This window comes from Condylostylus longicornis, unplaced genomic scaffold (assembly GCF_029603195.1).
Source record: "Condylostylus longicornis isolate FDR11 unplaced genomic scaffold, ASM2960319v2 ptg000259l, whole genome shotgun sequence".
NCBI classification, from domain to species: domain Eukaryota; kingdom Metazoa; phylum Arthropoda; class Insecta; order Diptera; family Dolichopodidae; genus Condylostylus; species Condylostylus longicornis.
Window position 1 is genome coordinate 161,988 of NW_026578224.1, and position 15,960 is coordinate 177,947.

The 15,960-nt window shown below is 26.5% G+C and overlaps 1 protein-coding gene across 1 annotated transcript in view; it reads right to left on the minus strand.

The window, feature by feature from the left end:
* Window positions 1-4,099: 4,099 nt before the first annotated feature.
* Window positions 4,100-15,960, minus strand: part of LOC129616644 (putative mediator of RNA polymerase II transcription subunit 24) — a 68,964-nt gene continuing 57,103 nt past the window's right edge. The window contains exon 4 of the mRNA XM_055532275.1: window positions 4,100-5,231. Coding sequence (XP_055388250.1) covers window positions 4,217-5,231 — 1,015 coding nt within the window. The 3' untranslated portion in view covers window positions 4,100-4,216. The remainder of the gene's footprint in view (window positions 5,232-15,960) is intronic.

Sequence of the window (15,960 nt, forward strand, 5' to 3'; positions counted from 1 at the left end):
TGAGGTAATTGAGCGAAAATGAGCTCATTAAACGAAAAATGAGCTCATTGAGCGAAAAGAGCCCTAAGAGCTCATTTTCATTGTTGAAGTTTAAAAATTGAATTAATGTAAAAATAAAGATTTTAATTTTAAATAAGAGTCGAATATTCCGACTGAATGAAAAACAATTTGAGGATTTTGTTATAATACAAATGCCAATGAGAGGCAAAAACAAGTATGAGTAACCGAGTGAGTGACATTTATATGAGCTGAATGAGATTTTTGATACTATTTTAAGAATTAGTGAGTTGATATCGAAAAATTTTTGCAGAATATGTAAAATTTAAAATTATTTATTAAGAGAAAATACATTAATTTAAAATTAATTATGAAATAATTTTAATAATCAAATAATTTTGGGAAATTTTTAACTAAATCCAAAATTTTAAATCTTTTTTTTTGCATTTTTCTTATATAATTTTATTTTTTGATTTTAGTCTTTAAACTATACATTTAATTACAATTAATTATTGCTTTCTGAAGACGCATAATATTTTATATACTTACATATTTCATTATACATTATAGTTTTCTTCCCTCTTTTTCTTTTGTATTTTAATATTAAAGTGTTTGTTTTCGATTTTCTTTTGTTTTCTCGCCCTTTCTTTAACACCATCTTAAATTGTAATTCTATTTTTTGATTTTCTTAATTTTTGTTTTTGTTTATTTTGCTCTAAATAATTATTTTTAATATTGAATAATTTTTAATTTTATTTGTTTTTCATTTTATACACATATTTTTTTTTTACATAATTAAATTTCTAAACGAATCCCTTGTTTCAGTTTTGTATCATTTTTATTCACTATTATTAATTATAATTATTGTTTTAAATGTACATACATACATAATTACAAAAACTTATTGAATTTTCAAAATTAAGTTTGTATCAAAATTAAAATAAAATTTTAAAAACTTGACATTATTTGGGTTTGACATAGATTGACAAACACAGGACAAGGATTAAACATACAAAGACAAACACAGGATTGAGGTTGATAATGAAAAATTGAATAACACAAACATATTGTATATAATATAGGCACTTGCACACAAGGAAGGGGCTAGGAATTGAAATGATGGGGAAAAAATTGACAAATACAAAACAGATAATATTTTTTTTAAACAAATTCATTGTAGGATTTGATTGATTGGAGTGGTTTTGGAGTTTTTGGACAAACATTTTAACAAATTTTAGACAATCAAAACAAAAATTTTAAACAATCACAAACACGTGGAATATAAGAAAGGCACACATGGAATTTGAAAGAAAGGAAGTTGGAAGGAAATTATTATTATTATAGGTATACGAACAGCACAAACAATTGGAAAACATGTATGAAAACAAAAGGAATTTTGTTGACAAACTCACATAAATTAGGAAATAAAATGATAAAATTTTGGATTTGAAATAAAACACAATATAGGATTTGGACATTTCACAAAATAGCACAGTTTACACATACACATAATTATACGGAATATAAATTGCACAATACACAACAGTAGGGTAAAAATTTAATTTTGTTGGGCTAGGTATACATATAAGGAAACAGTGGAATTTTTGAACGAATCACAAACACATGGATAACATAAAAAATTTGAATTGGATTTGAATAAAACAAAAAATTTGGAGTAACATATTTAACATGAGGATTTTGGAAAATTGTATTGGAATACAAAAGGATTTGACAGCACAATTTGGACACAAATTTTATTTTAATTAAAAAAATAAAAAAAAAATTTAAAATAAAATATTCGTGATCGTCCGACCAGTGGCGTTGAATTACCATAATAAAAATTAATTGATTTATAACTGTTATAACTGTTATATAATTATAAACACATAATAACTGTTATATAATTATACATACATAATTTCTTATATAAAAATAAAATTAAAAAATAAATTTAATAAATGCTATTACCATTTTTAAAATTTTACATTTTTTTTTTATATACATAATATTTATATTTTATATTAATATAGACATACGGCATATAGACATACGGCATACTAATATACATGCATATATAATTTATTTAAATATTAAAATATTTTGGTTTTAATCATTAAAATCTATATAATGAAATAATTATTTTTCGCCCCAATTGATTTCGAATAACAAATCGATAATAATATTAAGGCCATGGATAAACTCATAACTTGGGAATTTTTTTATATGTAATCTTAGAATGAATAATTTATTAAGAGATTATTAATTTCTCTATTTGAAAAGATTTTAATATAATTTTTTAGAACCTTGATTAATTATTATTTTAAATAAAATATCACAGTTTTCTAATGAATATGAAGCACAAGGAAAAAAATCAGGAAATTAACATAAATCTACAGTTACTTTTTTTTTGGGTTACCGTTATTATTATTATAATAATACAAATGCCACTAAAATAATAATGATAAAAAAACCTTTTATACTGAAAAAATATTAATTTTTGAAAAATAATAATGAAAATAAAATATTTTCATTAAAAACTGTGAATTTTAAAAATTTGATTTCATTGGAATATTGTAGATAATAATGATTTTAACATTTATTTCAAATTTAAATCAATTGTATCGTAATTACCAATATACGTACGAATTATACAACACAGGCTTTCCAAATAATTTCTTCTTTAATTTAATTATGATTTGGTTTTTTTTTAATTATTTGACAAATTGTTGCTTAATTTAGTTGAAACTTCAGGTTTATAAACAAAATGCCTTGTCACAGTCATAATCTAGATCTAGTAAAAATTACTCAGGGATGATTTTGTAATTGCGGTAACGTGTCATTTAATGAATGCCTGTTTGAATAATTTAATTTGAATATTATACAATATTGTAAATTGTTATATTGTGATTAATATTCTGAGTATCGAATCACTAAGCGACATACAATGACATTTATCGTAAAAGTTTCAGATGATTCGTGTCTATAATAATAGACACGAATGATTTTGTATGAATTTGGTTTGTGTTTACAATAATAATATTGAACTTTTTACGATAATATTATCACACTATAGTGATTCGATACTCAGAATATACACCCCAATTATTTCATATTACAAATAATATTATATTATAATAATTATTTTATTTTAATTAATCTAATTTTATCTATATTCTGAGACTCTCTAACTACTAATATAATAATTACTAAATAGCAAAAAAAAAATAATAAACAGGAAAAAAAAAATTGTATACATTTATATTTTTTTTTGTCTTAAATTTTAAATTTTCAGCATTTTTATTTTTATATAGAAAAAGTTCACATTAATTATACAATTTTTCTCTTTTATTTTCTCCTATCATAATTATTATTTTAAATATAAATTTTATTTACAAAAATTAATTGAGTAGTCATTTTTGAATTTTTCTTTATTTAATTTACATTATTACATTTGAAATTTTCTTTCTTTTAATATTCTTTACCTATACATAATAATTTTAAATTTATTTTCAATTTAATTTTATAATTTTAAAAAATATTTTGTGTTTTAATTATTTTGTTAATTTTGTTTTTAATTATTTATTTACTTTTTATATTTTGTTATTATCCTTATTTATTATTGTTCCATCATTGTATATTCCGTATTTAATTTCTGTATTATTTTCTCACTTAATTATCGCATTGTATTGCGCGTATCTCTTGTTGTCTTTAATTTAATTCACCTTATTTAATATTTTAATAATTATTATTACAGTTATTTTATATAGCTATATTTCTAATAATAATAATCTACTTGAAAAATTTTTGTTATAGCAACATTTTCATTCATCAATTTTGTATACAATAATAGATCGTATAAATTTTTGTTTAGCAACATTTAAGGTAGTATAAAGCAACATTAGAAAAGATTTTATTTTTTTTTTTGTTAATTTTTATTATTTTTATTAATTATATTGTTAAACAATTGAAATAAAAAAAAAAAAATTTAAAATTGAATTTTGTTCTTTGTTCTCTTTCTATAATCATAATGATTTTAATAGTAATAATAATAATTAATTAATATCTAATTATAATAATAATAGTTAATATTATTAAAGCAACGAGGTGTTTGTTGTTGTTGTTGTTGTTCATATATTTTTTGTTCATATTTTTGTTTTTTATTATATAATTTTTGTGTTAATTTATTTTTTAATTTAATATTATTATTATCCTCTAAGAGTCATACATAAACAACATGTGGTTTTGACATTGTTCGTGTATCTGGATATTCATAATGATCAAATTTTTCATATAAATGTTCTGGTTCATCAGATAATGGTTCTTTAACTGGTATATCCCATGGTTTTAAGGCACGATATTCATTTGCAATAGCTTGTGCTGCTAAATATCGTTCCAATTCTAATTTATCAACAGATGTTGCTTGTTGATGATGATTATGATGATGATTATGATTATTAATTGTATGATGATTATTATGTTGAAAATGATTTTGTGGTAAATGATGTTGCATAATACGATCATGTACATTAACAATTGTTTTAACAGAACGTCTATCACCTAATAATTTTCTACGTCTTCTAACAAATCTTAAATAAAATAATATACTAGCACCAGTCATTAATACAACTAATGTACTTAATATTGCACATACAATTGTAACAATATGAGCTGGACATGATATTTCTGTTTCAGTTAAATTTTTTAAATGTTTTCTAACAAGTTTTTTATCTTGTAATATATTACAACCAATACGATCTGAATCTAATATTAATATATTAGATGTTTCATTTGGATTAACATCATTATCATTATTATTATAAATATTATGATTATTAATATTATTATCATTATTATTTATATTATTATTGGATATATGTTTTTGTTGATTATCACGTAATTGTAATACACCTTCAGCTGTTGATGATGACGATGATGATGATGTTGAAGATAATCCACCATTATTTGATAATGACGATGCAGATTGACTTTCATGATGTATTAAACGCCATAACCATAATATTGAGCAATTACATTGTAATGGATTTTCACTTAAATATAAACGTTGTATTCTATCAATTGGAAATTGTACAGCATCAATTGTTTGTAAATTATTTCCCTTCATTGATATTTCAATTAAATTTGGATTACCATGGAATAATCGTAATGGAAGTTCAGTAAATTGTATATTCTTATTTAAATTGATGATTTGAAGATGAGTATTTTCAACAAATGCTCTGTAAATATATAAAATAATAAAAAAAGGAAAATATTATTAAAAGAAATTAGAATTTATGGTTAAAATATAAGAAAATTATTGATAAATGCATGGGCAATAGTAGAGATAGCGATAATCAAATTAGTCACATCAAATTCAGCACAGAAGACTAGGTGGTAATTGTGCCTTCGTAATGAAACACCCTTCACGTTGGTTTTAGTTTTTGATAAAACTGCTTATGCACACATTTGGATATCTCCGAATTCACATTTACTGCAGACTTTAATGAAAATAGCCGATCTCTCACGATGGGAGGGTTGTGAATACAAAAGACGGCAAAGGTCTATATGACTTGAAACAAGAAGACACTGGATATGCCTTATCTTTTAACTCAATTAAGGAAAAGAAACAAGCCTGGGAGAGCATATGCGGAAAAAACAACTCTAAGAAAGCAAGATGTTTAAGAACTTTTATAAGAACTACATTCATGAAATAATTAAATTTATCTATGGGTGTAATCACATTTAAAACTGTTTCCACGTTTATTATTATACCAAAGTACAATTTTAAATATTTTCAAATCCTTACATCTCATACAAAAATATTGTAAAATTAAAAAATTTTAAATATTTCTAATCCAATTAAATTTAAATATTTCACTCACGTTTCAATATCATATCAAAAAATAACAAACAAAAAAAATTTAATTTCTTCCTGAATATTTGCATTTAAATAACTGCATACACGTACACATAAAGTACCTTAATCCTTTTATATAATAATACTCTGTTTGCATTTTATATGATGTTATAAGAGCTTCCAATTTAAATAAAGAAAAAAAAAGAGATTATGAAAATCTAGGTCATATAATAATTTTGTAATCTAGAACCTAAAATCTTCAAAAAAAAAAACAAAAAAATTGTCCATTAGTCATGTACGGTATAGCAAAAATTTTCATAAAGTAACTACACAGAAGTGTTTTTATTGTTTGGATATGAGAAGGAAAAATGTTAATACTCGTATTATATTATAAAATTTTGATTTAATAGTAAGGATATGAAATTTATATTACATAATAAACGTGCACATTTCTTATCCATTTACTCAATGGCAAACTAGATATTGTTATATAGAGCATCAATAATAAAATTTTCGATAAAAGTTAAAATTTTGAATGATTTTAAGGAGAATATGCATTGTAATTCCAGTGAAATATTAGAATAAGAATTTGATGCCAAAAGAAAATCAAAAACAAATGTCCGGATTAGAAGCAGGTGGTTGAAGTGCTTACTGGATATTGTTTCACCATAGTTCATCATGGAAGCATGGAAAGAAGTAGAATGAGCTGCTGAAGACCAGAGCATCTGCTGGAGACTGTGACTCGCTTATGGCTCAAGTGCTTTTGCGGCTCCAAGTAGATGCAGATATAGCACTGAGAAATTCGTCAGAGGCCTAAAAAGAGTGCTCATGCAACTGAATCGCGAATCACTAATAATTTTCAAGATCCTAAAGGTTTAGGTAAGAATGACCACGGGGAAAATGTGAGTATTTCGTAGCTGAATTCCGTATTGATAACGGCATATCGAAAATGAACAGAATCGATTTTCAATTAGCTACAGTCGTAATTCAGGACAATACTAAGCTTACATGAGGGTAATAAAGAAATTCATCCAAAAGCAATATATTGTAATTTGGAGGTTGTGGTGATGATGCCCAGCGATCTAAAAGATCTATTATGTCTCTCCCTCGCGAAGTCCCAGTGTTTTTCCTAATTCCCCCTTTCGAGACCCACACTTTCGATAAATTGATGAATCTGAGTAACTTCTCCAGAGAAATATTCCACAACGAAATATGCAGCAGTGAAGTCCAACCTAGCTTTCCCTCCTCTTATACATCAACGCTTCACACCTATTAAGAAGGTACATCGAGGTCTCTTAAGCTTCCTTAGCTTTGTTTAATTGTTTCTTAAGCCCTCAGTGTCCCGCCAAGAAAACCAGTGAGAAGTTTCACATGATTCCTCGGAATTCTAGTGGTCGGCTCAAAGCGATTTGCCATTGTAATTGCATCTGGAGTAATTAAGAATATCAACAAAATTCTATTGAATTATTTACCCAGCTCATTTTGATTTTTAGAGTGTGTACAAGAAAAGGCAAATGCTATTAAATGCACTTTATTATTTTGCAATACATGTGATATTAGGAATGTATACATAACAGTTTAAGGACTATATTTCAAAATTTGTATTCTGAAAACACTCTCGTATACTACTGGAACAGAATATATGAACATGAAAATTTTAATTGCATTAAAAAGCACGTAACTACTTAGTTTTAAGTAATAATCTTCCTTACAATAATAAAATATACATAATATTGTTACAATTTTTTAATGCATTTATATATTGAGCACCTACACAAAACATATGTCACCTAAAAGATTTAGAGCTGATGTGCAGTAATGAATTAATTATTATGCAAAGTGTTCAAATGGATTTTAATTCATTTTGAAAATATACTCAAATTTTATGCTAAAAGGTAAAAGTATATTTTTACATTTGTTTTTAATTTGACATCCTTTTTATAGGTATATAGTATTATTCCGATGTACATCAATACCCAATATAAACAATACCTATTAAAATTTTAAGATCAATAATAGAATGTGTATGGGAGCAAAAAGATTTCATAATTCAAACAGTATGGCACTTGTTCCTCATATAAAATTTAACTGAAATTCTGATTACATTTATGTTATATGGAGGTATCTTTGGACGGTACCTGATGTTCACATGTCGGGCGGCAATATAATTTCATTAACTGTTTTTCAAAGCCATGCTTTGATCAAAGCCAAGCGTTTCGATTGCAAAACCCAAACAAAACTGCATTTATAACAAAAACGGCAATGAAATAACTTTACCCAATAATATAGCAAAAGTTTTGCTTTCGCTCAATAAATTCTAATATTTATTCTGATTTTATAATTCTCAAGTAGAAACCCGTTGTGGAAGAAAACTAAAATGTCCGCTCCGAACATATTATGGAGAAATGGTATTTGGAGAGAAGTTTGTTCCTAGAACAGCTAGGAAGAACCTTCAATTGCAGAGAATTGGAGGCATTTGTGTCACAGGGCCTATGAGAACTTGATCAACTGCCGCAATTGAGGTGACTCTAAGACTAAGCCCTTTGAGCCCTTTTGTTGAGATGGCACCAAATGCCATTTTGAACGAATGGATTGTAAATGGTGATGGCAAGAGATAGTGATCGCCTTATTGAAGCGATTTCGCTACTGGTGCTGCTTACGTATGACATAGTAAGAAAGTACAGCTTCGAGAAAAATTTTATCTCGTTACTGAGCAATAGACTGGGTTGAGAGCGTCATTTTTTAAGGTTACCTAATAGAATCTCACGCCATTAAATGGTAAACTAAATGGTTAAAAATCTGCACGGGAACGGGGCGAGAGTTTTCTAGTACAAATCTAGAAATGTACAGACGTTTTTAAATTTTTATGAGATTTTGAAATACATTTAAAGCAAAATCCTTAAAATCACACCTCAAAATTTAAAGTATTTATGAAATAATTTTAAAGTTTTAATAAAGTACGACATAAAAAAGTAATTTTGGAAAGAATTTAAATCAAATAATTATAAAAAAAGACTACAAGTTTTTTAAACTTTTCCACAATTCCAAAAATTTTTTTTTTCGTATAACTTTTAAATTATAAATGCAAATTTTTAGTCTAAACAAAATCTAATTAAATTATTAAACTTAAAAATTTTCTTTTTGTATTTTTCCTTTTAAATTTTTTCCTTGTTCAAGTGTTAGACAAGAATATTTTCTTTAATTAAAATGAAAATTCGAGCTTGTTTTTTTTTTCCTGAAAAAGCAAATTTTCTAATTGTTTTCTTAGAATTTTTTTTTTATTTTTTTTTTTAAATTCAAATATTTTAGTTTCCATAAGTTTTAATATTCTAAATTAAGATTTAAAATTCTTTTAAGTTTTAATGTTAATAAAGAAAGTTTTGCAAGAAGAACTTGTAGTACACGTATAGGTACATTTTTTTGGTCTGGGTCTAAATTTAAATTTATGAATTAAAAAACTTGTTGTTGATTTAAAAAATAAAAAAGAAATTATTATTGCTTATCATTATTTTGCATGTTTTTTCTTGATTTTTTGCGTATTTTTAAATTTTAAATTAATAATTTGTGGGCTTAAGAACAATTTTGAATAAAAATTGTGTGGACTATTCTTCTTAAAGAATAGAAAAGTTGCAAATAATTTAAAAAAATATTTTTTATAAAATTTGAAAAATTGCATACTTTTAGGGTTCATGCAAAAAAATCCAGTTTTAATCAAACTTTCATCAAACATTTTAATAAAATCAATCAATATGTATGATATCAATATTTTGCTTGAAAATTTTAGGTATATGTGCGAATAATATCTTTATGAGAGCGTAAATTTCTTAAATATTTGAGAGAATCAGTACGTTTCAGGGATGGTGCAATATAAAGAAACAAAAAAATCAAATTAGAAATTTATCTAGCAATATTTTATTAAATTTGTGTTCAATTATTTAATTTTTTTTTTCTCTCTAATTCAGATAATCACTGCAATGACATATATAATCACTGAATTTTACCGTCATAATGAAATTTTTCTATCAGGGTTGAGCATACACTTTTACAACTACAGAAAACTAATAATATCTCTACTATAAAAGCTATAGGTACTGTACATAGAATGTTTTCCTAAATTATGTATACATTTTCAAACTATTTAAATATTCATTTATGAAAATATTTCGATTTTACAAATTTTATACAAATATTTTCAAATGAAGGAAAACAAAAAAAAAAACCAAAATATCAAGAAAAAGTGAAAATCTTTTAAAGTTATTTGGAAATTTGTAATTCCTTCCCCCAACCCTAGGGTTTTTCTTACCTTATCACATTTGTAAACTCCTCTCATCTTGCATATTATGTGAATAGTTAAAAACTTTAAAATTCGAAACTATTTTTTAAGAAACAAAAAAATCTTACATATTATAAGATTTTTACATATGATATGAAAACTTTAAAATACTTATAAGGGATGTGTAAGAGAAAAAACAAAAAGAACAGGAGAGCACGTAGAATAAAAATTTTTCTCTTCAAGTTCTTAATTTTGTTTTAGTCTTTTTTTTTTATTTTTTACACGATTCAATCAATTCAATATCCGTTTTTTATTGATACTTGAATAGAAAACAGAAAATTTATTTAAACTTTTTAATAAAAATTGTTCAATATTCAAATCACATACATTCTAACTATTTTTACATAAAGAAATAAATTCAATGAAACTAATAATAAAAAAAAATGGAGTAGAAGAAGACGAAAGAGTGAAGAAATCAAACAAAGTTTCTATGTATGCATTTGATTTTTCTTTTACTCCTCCTATGTGTGGAATGCATTCCTTATTGTGTGCCTTTTTGTTATTGAAGTTTTTATATAGTCAGCCCAGTTTTCATGACTGAGTCTTAAGCAGCTATTAAAATGAAATCAATGGTAAAATGTTTAGAAAAGAGAAAAAATTTATTTGCAATTTGTTATTTTGTTCTTCTTCTGTTTTTTTTTTGGGGCTCATATAAAGGATTGAACATCGTACATAAATTGGAGTTTTTGGTTAAATTTCATTTGTATTACGATTCAGTATTGTAGTTTCTTAAAGACGTTGATTAATTTATTATGTATTAAATATTGCATTTGAGTATTGTGAAACTATTGACAGTGCTCAATAAAAGGGACAAAATAATCGATATTATTGCAAAATTTAATACCGTAAAATAGATATACCTTTCAGTAACATTGGAAATCGAAAATTTTAGAACTTCGATATTTGTAGTAGTGATAGTAGTAGTAGTAAGAGAGAGGGACTACACTAGGTCAACTGAAAGGCCCACCGGCAATCCCAAAATCAACACCCAACAACTACCATGCAATCCGACCCACCAGACTTCCTATCTAAACCAGCCAAACTCCCTGGCGAAGCCCTAAAGCCGCGCGAGACACACCCCAGATAGGTCCTCCAGGCCATCATAAAAATAATTCCACTTAAAAAACGGCCAGCCACATCCCGACATCCACGACATACATCCGTCGTAGCGACTCCAAGTCTGCTGGCCAAAAGGCAGTGACCCGTCAGCAGCCCCACCAGTGTGCTGAGATCAGCTCTACCATACCTCAACAGCATCCTCGTCCTCTTTTTGTCCCTGATAGGCCACATTGTTTTGTTCACCGTACACGTGTGAGCCTCCTACCGCAAGACCCTACTCCTCCACCTGCACTCACCATCTATGACGTCAAGATATTGTATGGTGTTTTTGAATTTATCTCAAATTTTAGCCCGAAAGTGAAAATATCTACCGATATTCCTGACAGTGTTATCGAAATTTTTCTTGAAAATTGAATATTTTATGTTTTGCCATTCTTATGGTTTTACAGACAGATTTTTATAATATGTCTACATAGAAGCTGTGCTATGAAGCTTGACAAAATGAAGTTCAATTTAGTATATTTTAATAACTATTAAAGAGAGCTTATCTCTACATTCCATTTAGAGAGATCAACTGATGTTACAAATACGATTATAAATTCTGTAATAACTCTCAGATCTCGTAATGACTCTGAACTTTCTTTTTTCTCTTCACAAAAAAAAAAAAAAATAAAAATTCATTTTTTATTGCAATTGAATGGTTCCCATTGCATTAGTATAAAAATTTTTTTTGTTCCGTTTATTTTGAGACACACAACTTCGATATTATTATTATAATATTTAAGTATATAATAATATAAACCTACATATTACCCTCAATTTAATCCCTCAGATCTTTTAAAAATATTCAAATGAAAAGCAAAAAAATATTTTAAAAGAATATTGTACTCTCGAAATTTTTTAAATATACAAAAGAAATTTTTTTTTAAAAGTTATTTTTTAAGATTAGAAAGAGTGGAAGAGGAGAGAGAGAGGAAAAGAGCTCATGAACATAGTTGAATAATAATCTTATATGCATGTCTCTAATTTTAAGAATAGTTTGCTTTTAATATTGGTTGTAGATGTATTTAAAAGAAGAGAGAGAGAGAGAAAAAAAATTCAAATAGAAAAAATGATTTTTTGAGGCAATTTTTTCGTTCTTGTTCCCTCGACATTGCATCCCTTAATGTGAATTGAAAAATGGTTTAACAAAAAAGTAAAAAAATTATAAAAAAAAAAATTATTCCTTTAGTTATAAAGAAAAGGAAACTACAAGCCGAAATTAGTTTAATTATGTTGAAATAAAAAAAAAGAGAGAGAAGAAGAGAGTAAGAAAAAAAAAACTTATTTGAAGTTGAAATGTTTTTGATCGATTCTCTAGTATTTTCAAGTTTTTTAATAGTTTTTTTTTTTAAAGAAAAAAAAATTGTAAAAGCTAATAATTTTCTTGCTTCTTTTTTCTTTAGAAAAGTTCAGTTCAAGTTTATGCAAAAAATATTATATACCTGGGATACAAAGAAAAACAAAATGAAATTTGCATTTAAAAACTCGGATAAAAAAAATAATAATTTTTTCTTTAAATATTCAGGAAAATTGTAAGAATTTTATTAATATCGAATTTTTATTTAAAATATTCATTGGAAATCTTGAAGATTTTTAAATGCAATTTTTTAAATTTTCAACTTGTCATGAAGAACAGCTACATTTTTGTTATCTTTACAAAAATTACAGAATATGAGAGCAATTATCACCAAATGTAGAACAATTTCAGCATGATAATTTTTTATACTGAATAAATGAATAGTGTGAGAGTAAACTATTTAGCAAAGGCAAATTTTGAATGGCCCTAAACCTGATGTATTGTATAAACGAATTCATTTTAGCATAACAATATATGAGAACAACAGAGATTAAGATAAGTGTTAAAACTTGGATTTACTCTTACTTCTAATTTTAAGTCATCTTTTATGAGTAAAGCTAATTTTTTTAACGACCACTCATTCTTTGGGTTCAAAAACTATTTGAAAGTAATTTTCTTAATACATTTAAAATTATATTGACATATTCCAGAAGGAAATTTGAAAATTTAGCAACATTTTTAACGACAAATAAACTATAATCAATTATAGATTTGTAGATTGGCAGGGCGCTTTATAACGGTAGGCTTATAAAGCACCGGCCTGGCCTATAATCCTCAAGTAATTACATATCTTTCATATAGCCTTCCAAGCTCGAAGGTGTCACTACATATCCTCCCAAGTGAATCGGTCTTAACACTCTTACTGCCATTACCCTGCACGCCTTCATATGACAACTCGATAGTATATAGAAATGCTCGGTCCCAAAAAAAAGCCGTCATCGTTCTTAAACTCGGAAGAGGAATTCCCTTCTTCGTTGACATAAATACCTGTCAGTCAACCTAGTCAACCTCATTCCACTAATAGCTCCAGACACTCCACACCAATATTGATTTGATTTGTTAAAAATCAAGCGTCATCGCAATTAATCATTCAAGTAACTGTAAATTACATGTGCGAGAGATATTAAAAAGAAAAACAACTTAATAATATCAAATAACTCAAATAATATCATTCATATTCAGAACTAAGATAAGATTTCTGTTAGAGGATGTAGAAGAAATTTGACATCACTTAAAGCTATTTTACTCTAAGGGAATTTAGATTTTTTGTTTTAATTAACAATGTACATACATGCATACATACATTACATACATGCATACATATATATTTCATATCTCTAATAATATTAGCGTATTGTTTTGCGGAAACATACAAAATTCTCTGAAAAATAAAGACGTGTAAAATCCCAGAGTATATAGCTTTAACTTTATATTAATATTTTTATATGTGTAAGTAAGTATGTAAATCTATTGAGAATAAAATTTTTGTAATAATCTCAATAATATTGATAATTGCATTTTCAAAAATGCAAATACACTTAGTTAGACTACATGCTGTTATACTCATCACTATAACTGTATTACTGCCTGTACATATATTGCGATTATATTGTTATACAATAATAAAGAGACAAAAAAACAATGTCTGAAATAAACATAATGCTCTTAGGGAAAGAATAACAAGAATATTATAGTTGCTTACAAGAAGAATTTCATGTGTATGCATGTGTGTATGTAAATAAATATTGAACTTATGTGTATAATAACATCATGTATGCACATTTAAAAATGCATACATTTATTCATTGTAAACATGAACAATTTAAATATCATTATGATTGTATGTATGTAAATTCTTTTAAATGGACTCTTATACTTATAGTTTAATATTTGCACATGTAGACATAAAAATAAAAGGATTTTTTTTTTTTCAAAAAAATGTAAACTAAGAATAATTTAATATTTTATTTTCAATTCTTTTGTATCCTTCCGCTTTTTCATATTTGATAAATCAATTGCCAGCGGGATAAAATATACATTTTTTATGCATATAGATTTATGCAGACATATTCTTTGTTGATCAACAAAATATTTATATTAGAAATTCAAAATTCTTATATACTTGCATGCTATGTAGTTGCATGCATGCCGATATAGCAATTGTATATGTAGGCAATGACAATAAAGCATAAGAGATGAAGAATAACAAACTATGTACTCCAGGGAATAAAGCAGAATAATGTTGATAATATTGAATTGTGTTGCATTGTGTTGCAATTGTTTTCTCATTTTTTTTTTTTTTGCATTTTGTTGCTATTGGAATTTTATTAAGAAATTTTGAAATGTTTTATTAAACAATATTATTTACACTATGTTTATGTAAACGAAGAAGGAGCAAAAATTATTGACTTGTAAATTTTTGTGATTTCTTAAAAACTTTGATTTTGTTTATATTGAAAATTATTATTGGAATATTTACTGCTGAATGTAGATTGTAATAAATAATGAAAATAAATTTTTCGACTATTTCCTCGGCTCATATTACACAGAGTTTTTCATTACTAGTTTTCGTCCAGAATATTTGAAATACTATTTTGAAGTATTTATTGCTGAAAACTTGCAGCTCCTGATAAGTTGCTTTTAATGCAAGCCAGATTTCTTTGTCGTGTATTAGAAGCAATTTTACTTGTGACTGAAACAATTTGAATTGGGTTACTCTAAATATTTGCCTGTTTTTTCGCATCGGCTGCAGCCTATAAAATACTGTTCTTGTTTTTTGAGCCTATTTTCGATATCTTCTTGACCCACCTCCTCATTTGTTATTATATTGCTCAAATAGCAGAAACTGAACCATGACAGAAATTATAGCATTTAATATTGCAATAATCAAGAAAATCTATATCAGCAAGCCACTGATAAGACTTCCAAAAAATTTTAACAGATTCGACATTCACAACGATTTATGAAAATCCTAGTCCAAGGTCCCGAGAAAGCTGTATCTAGAGCGGGCCAAGCCATCACACTCAAATAGGACATGAGGGGAGTCCACTGTGGCCCGGTCGCAGAATCTACACCGCTGCGTACTTGATCTGCCAATTTTTGTAAATATGAGTTAAAGGACCCATGCCCAGTAACAAACCACGATAGAACTCTCAATGAAGAACGGCTCCACCTTACAATGTCAGGAATGCCCACGATCCGTCGACCAAGGAAGTCTTTGGATTGCGACAGCCCTGCACGGGAGCGCTACACCTCATTGATTGGTCCACACTCAGATAATCGGCGTCTTTATTTCCAGGTATTCCTGTATGGCCAGAA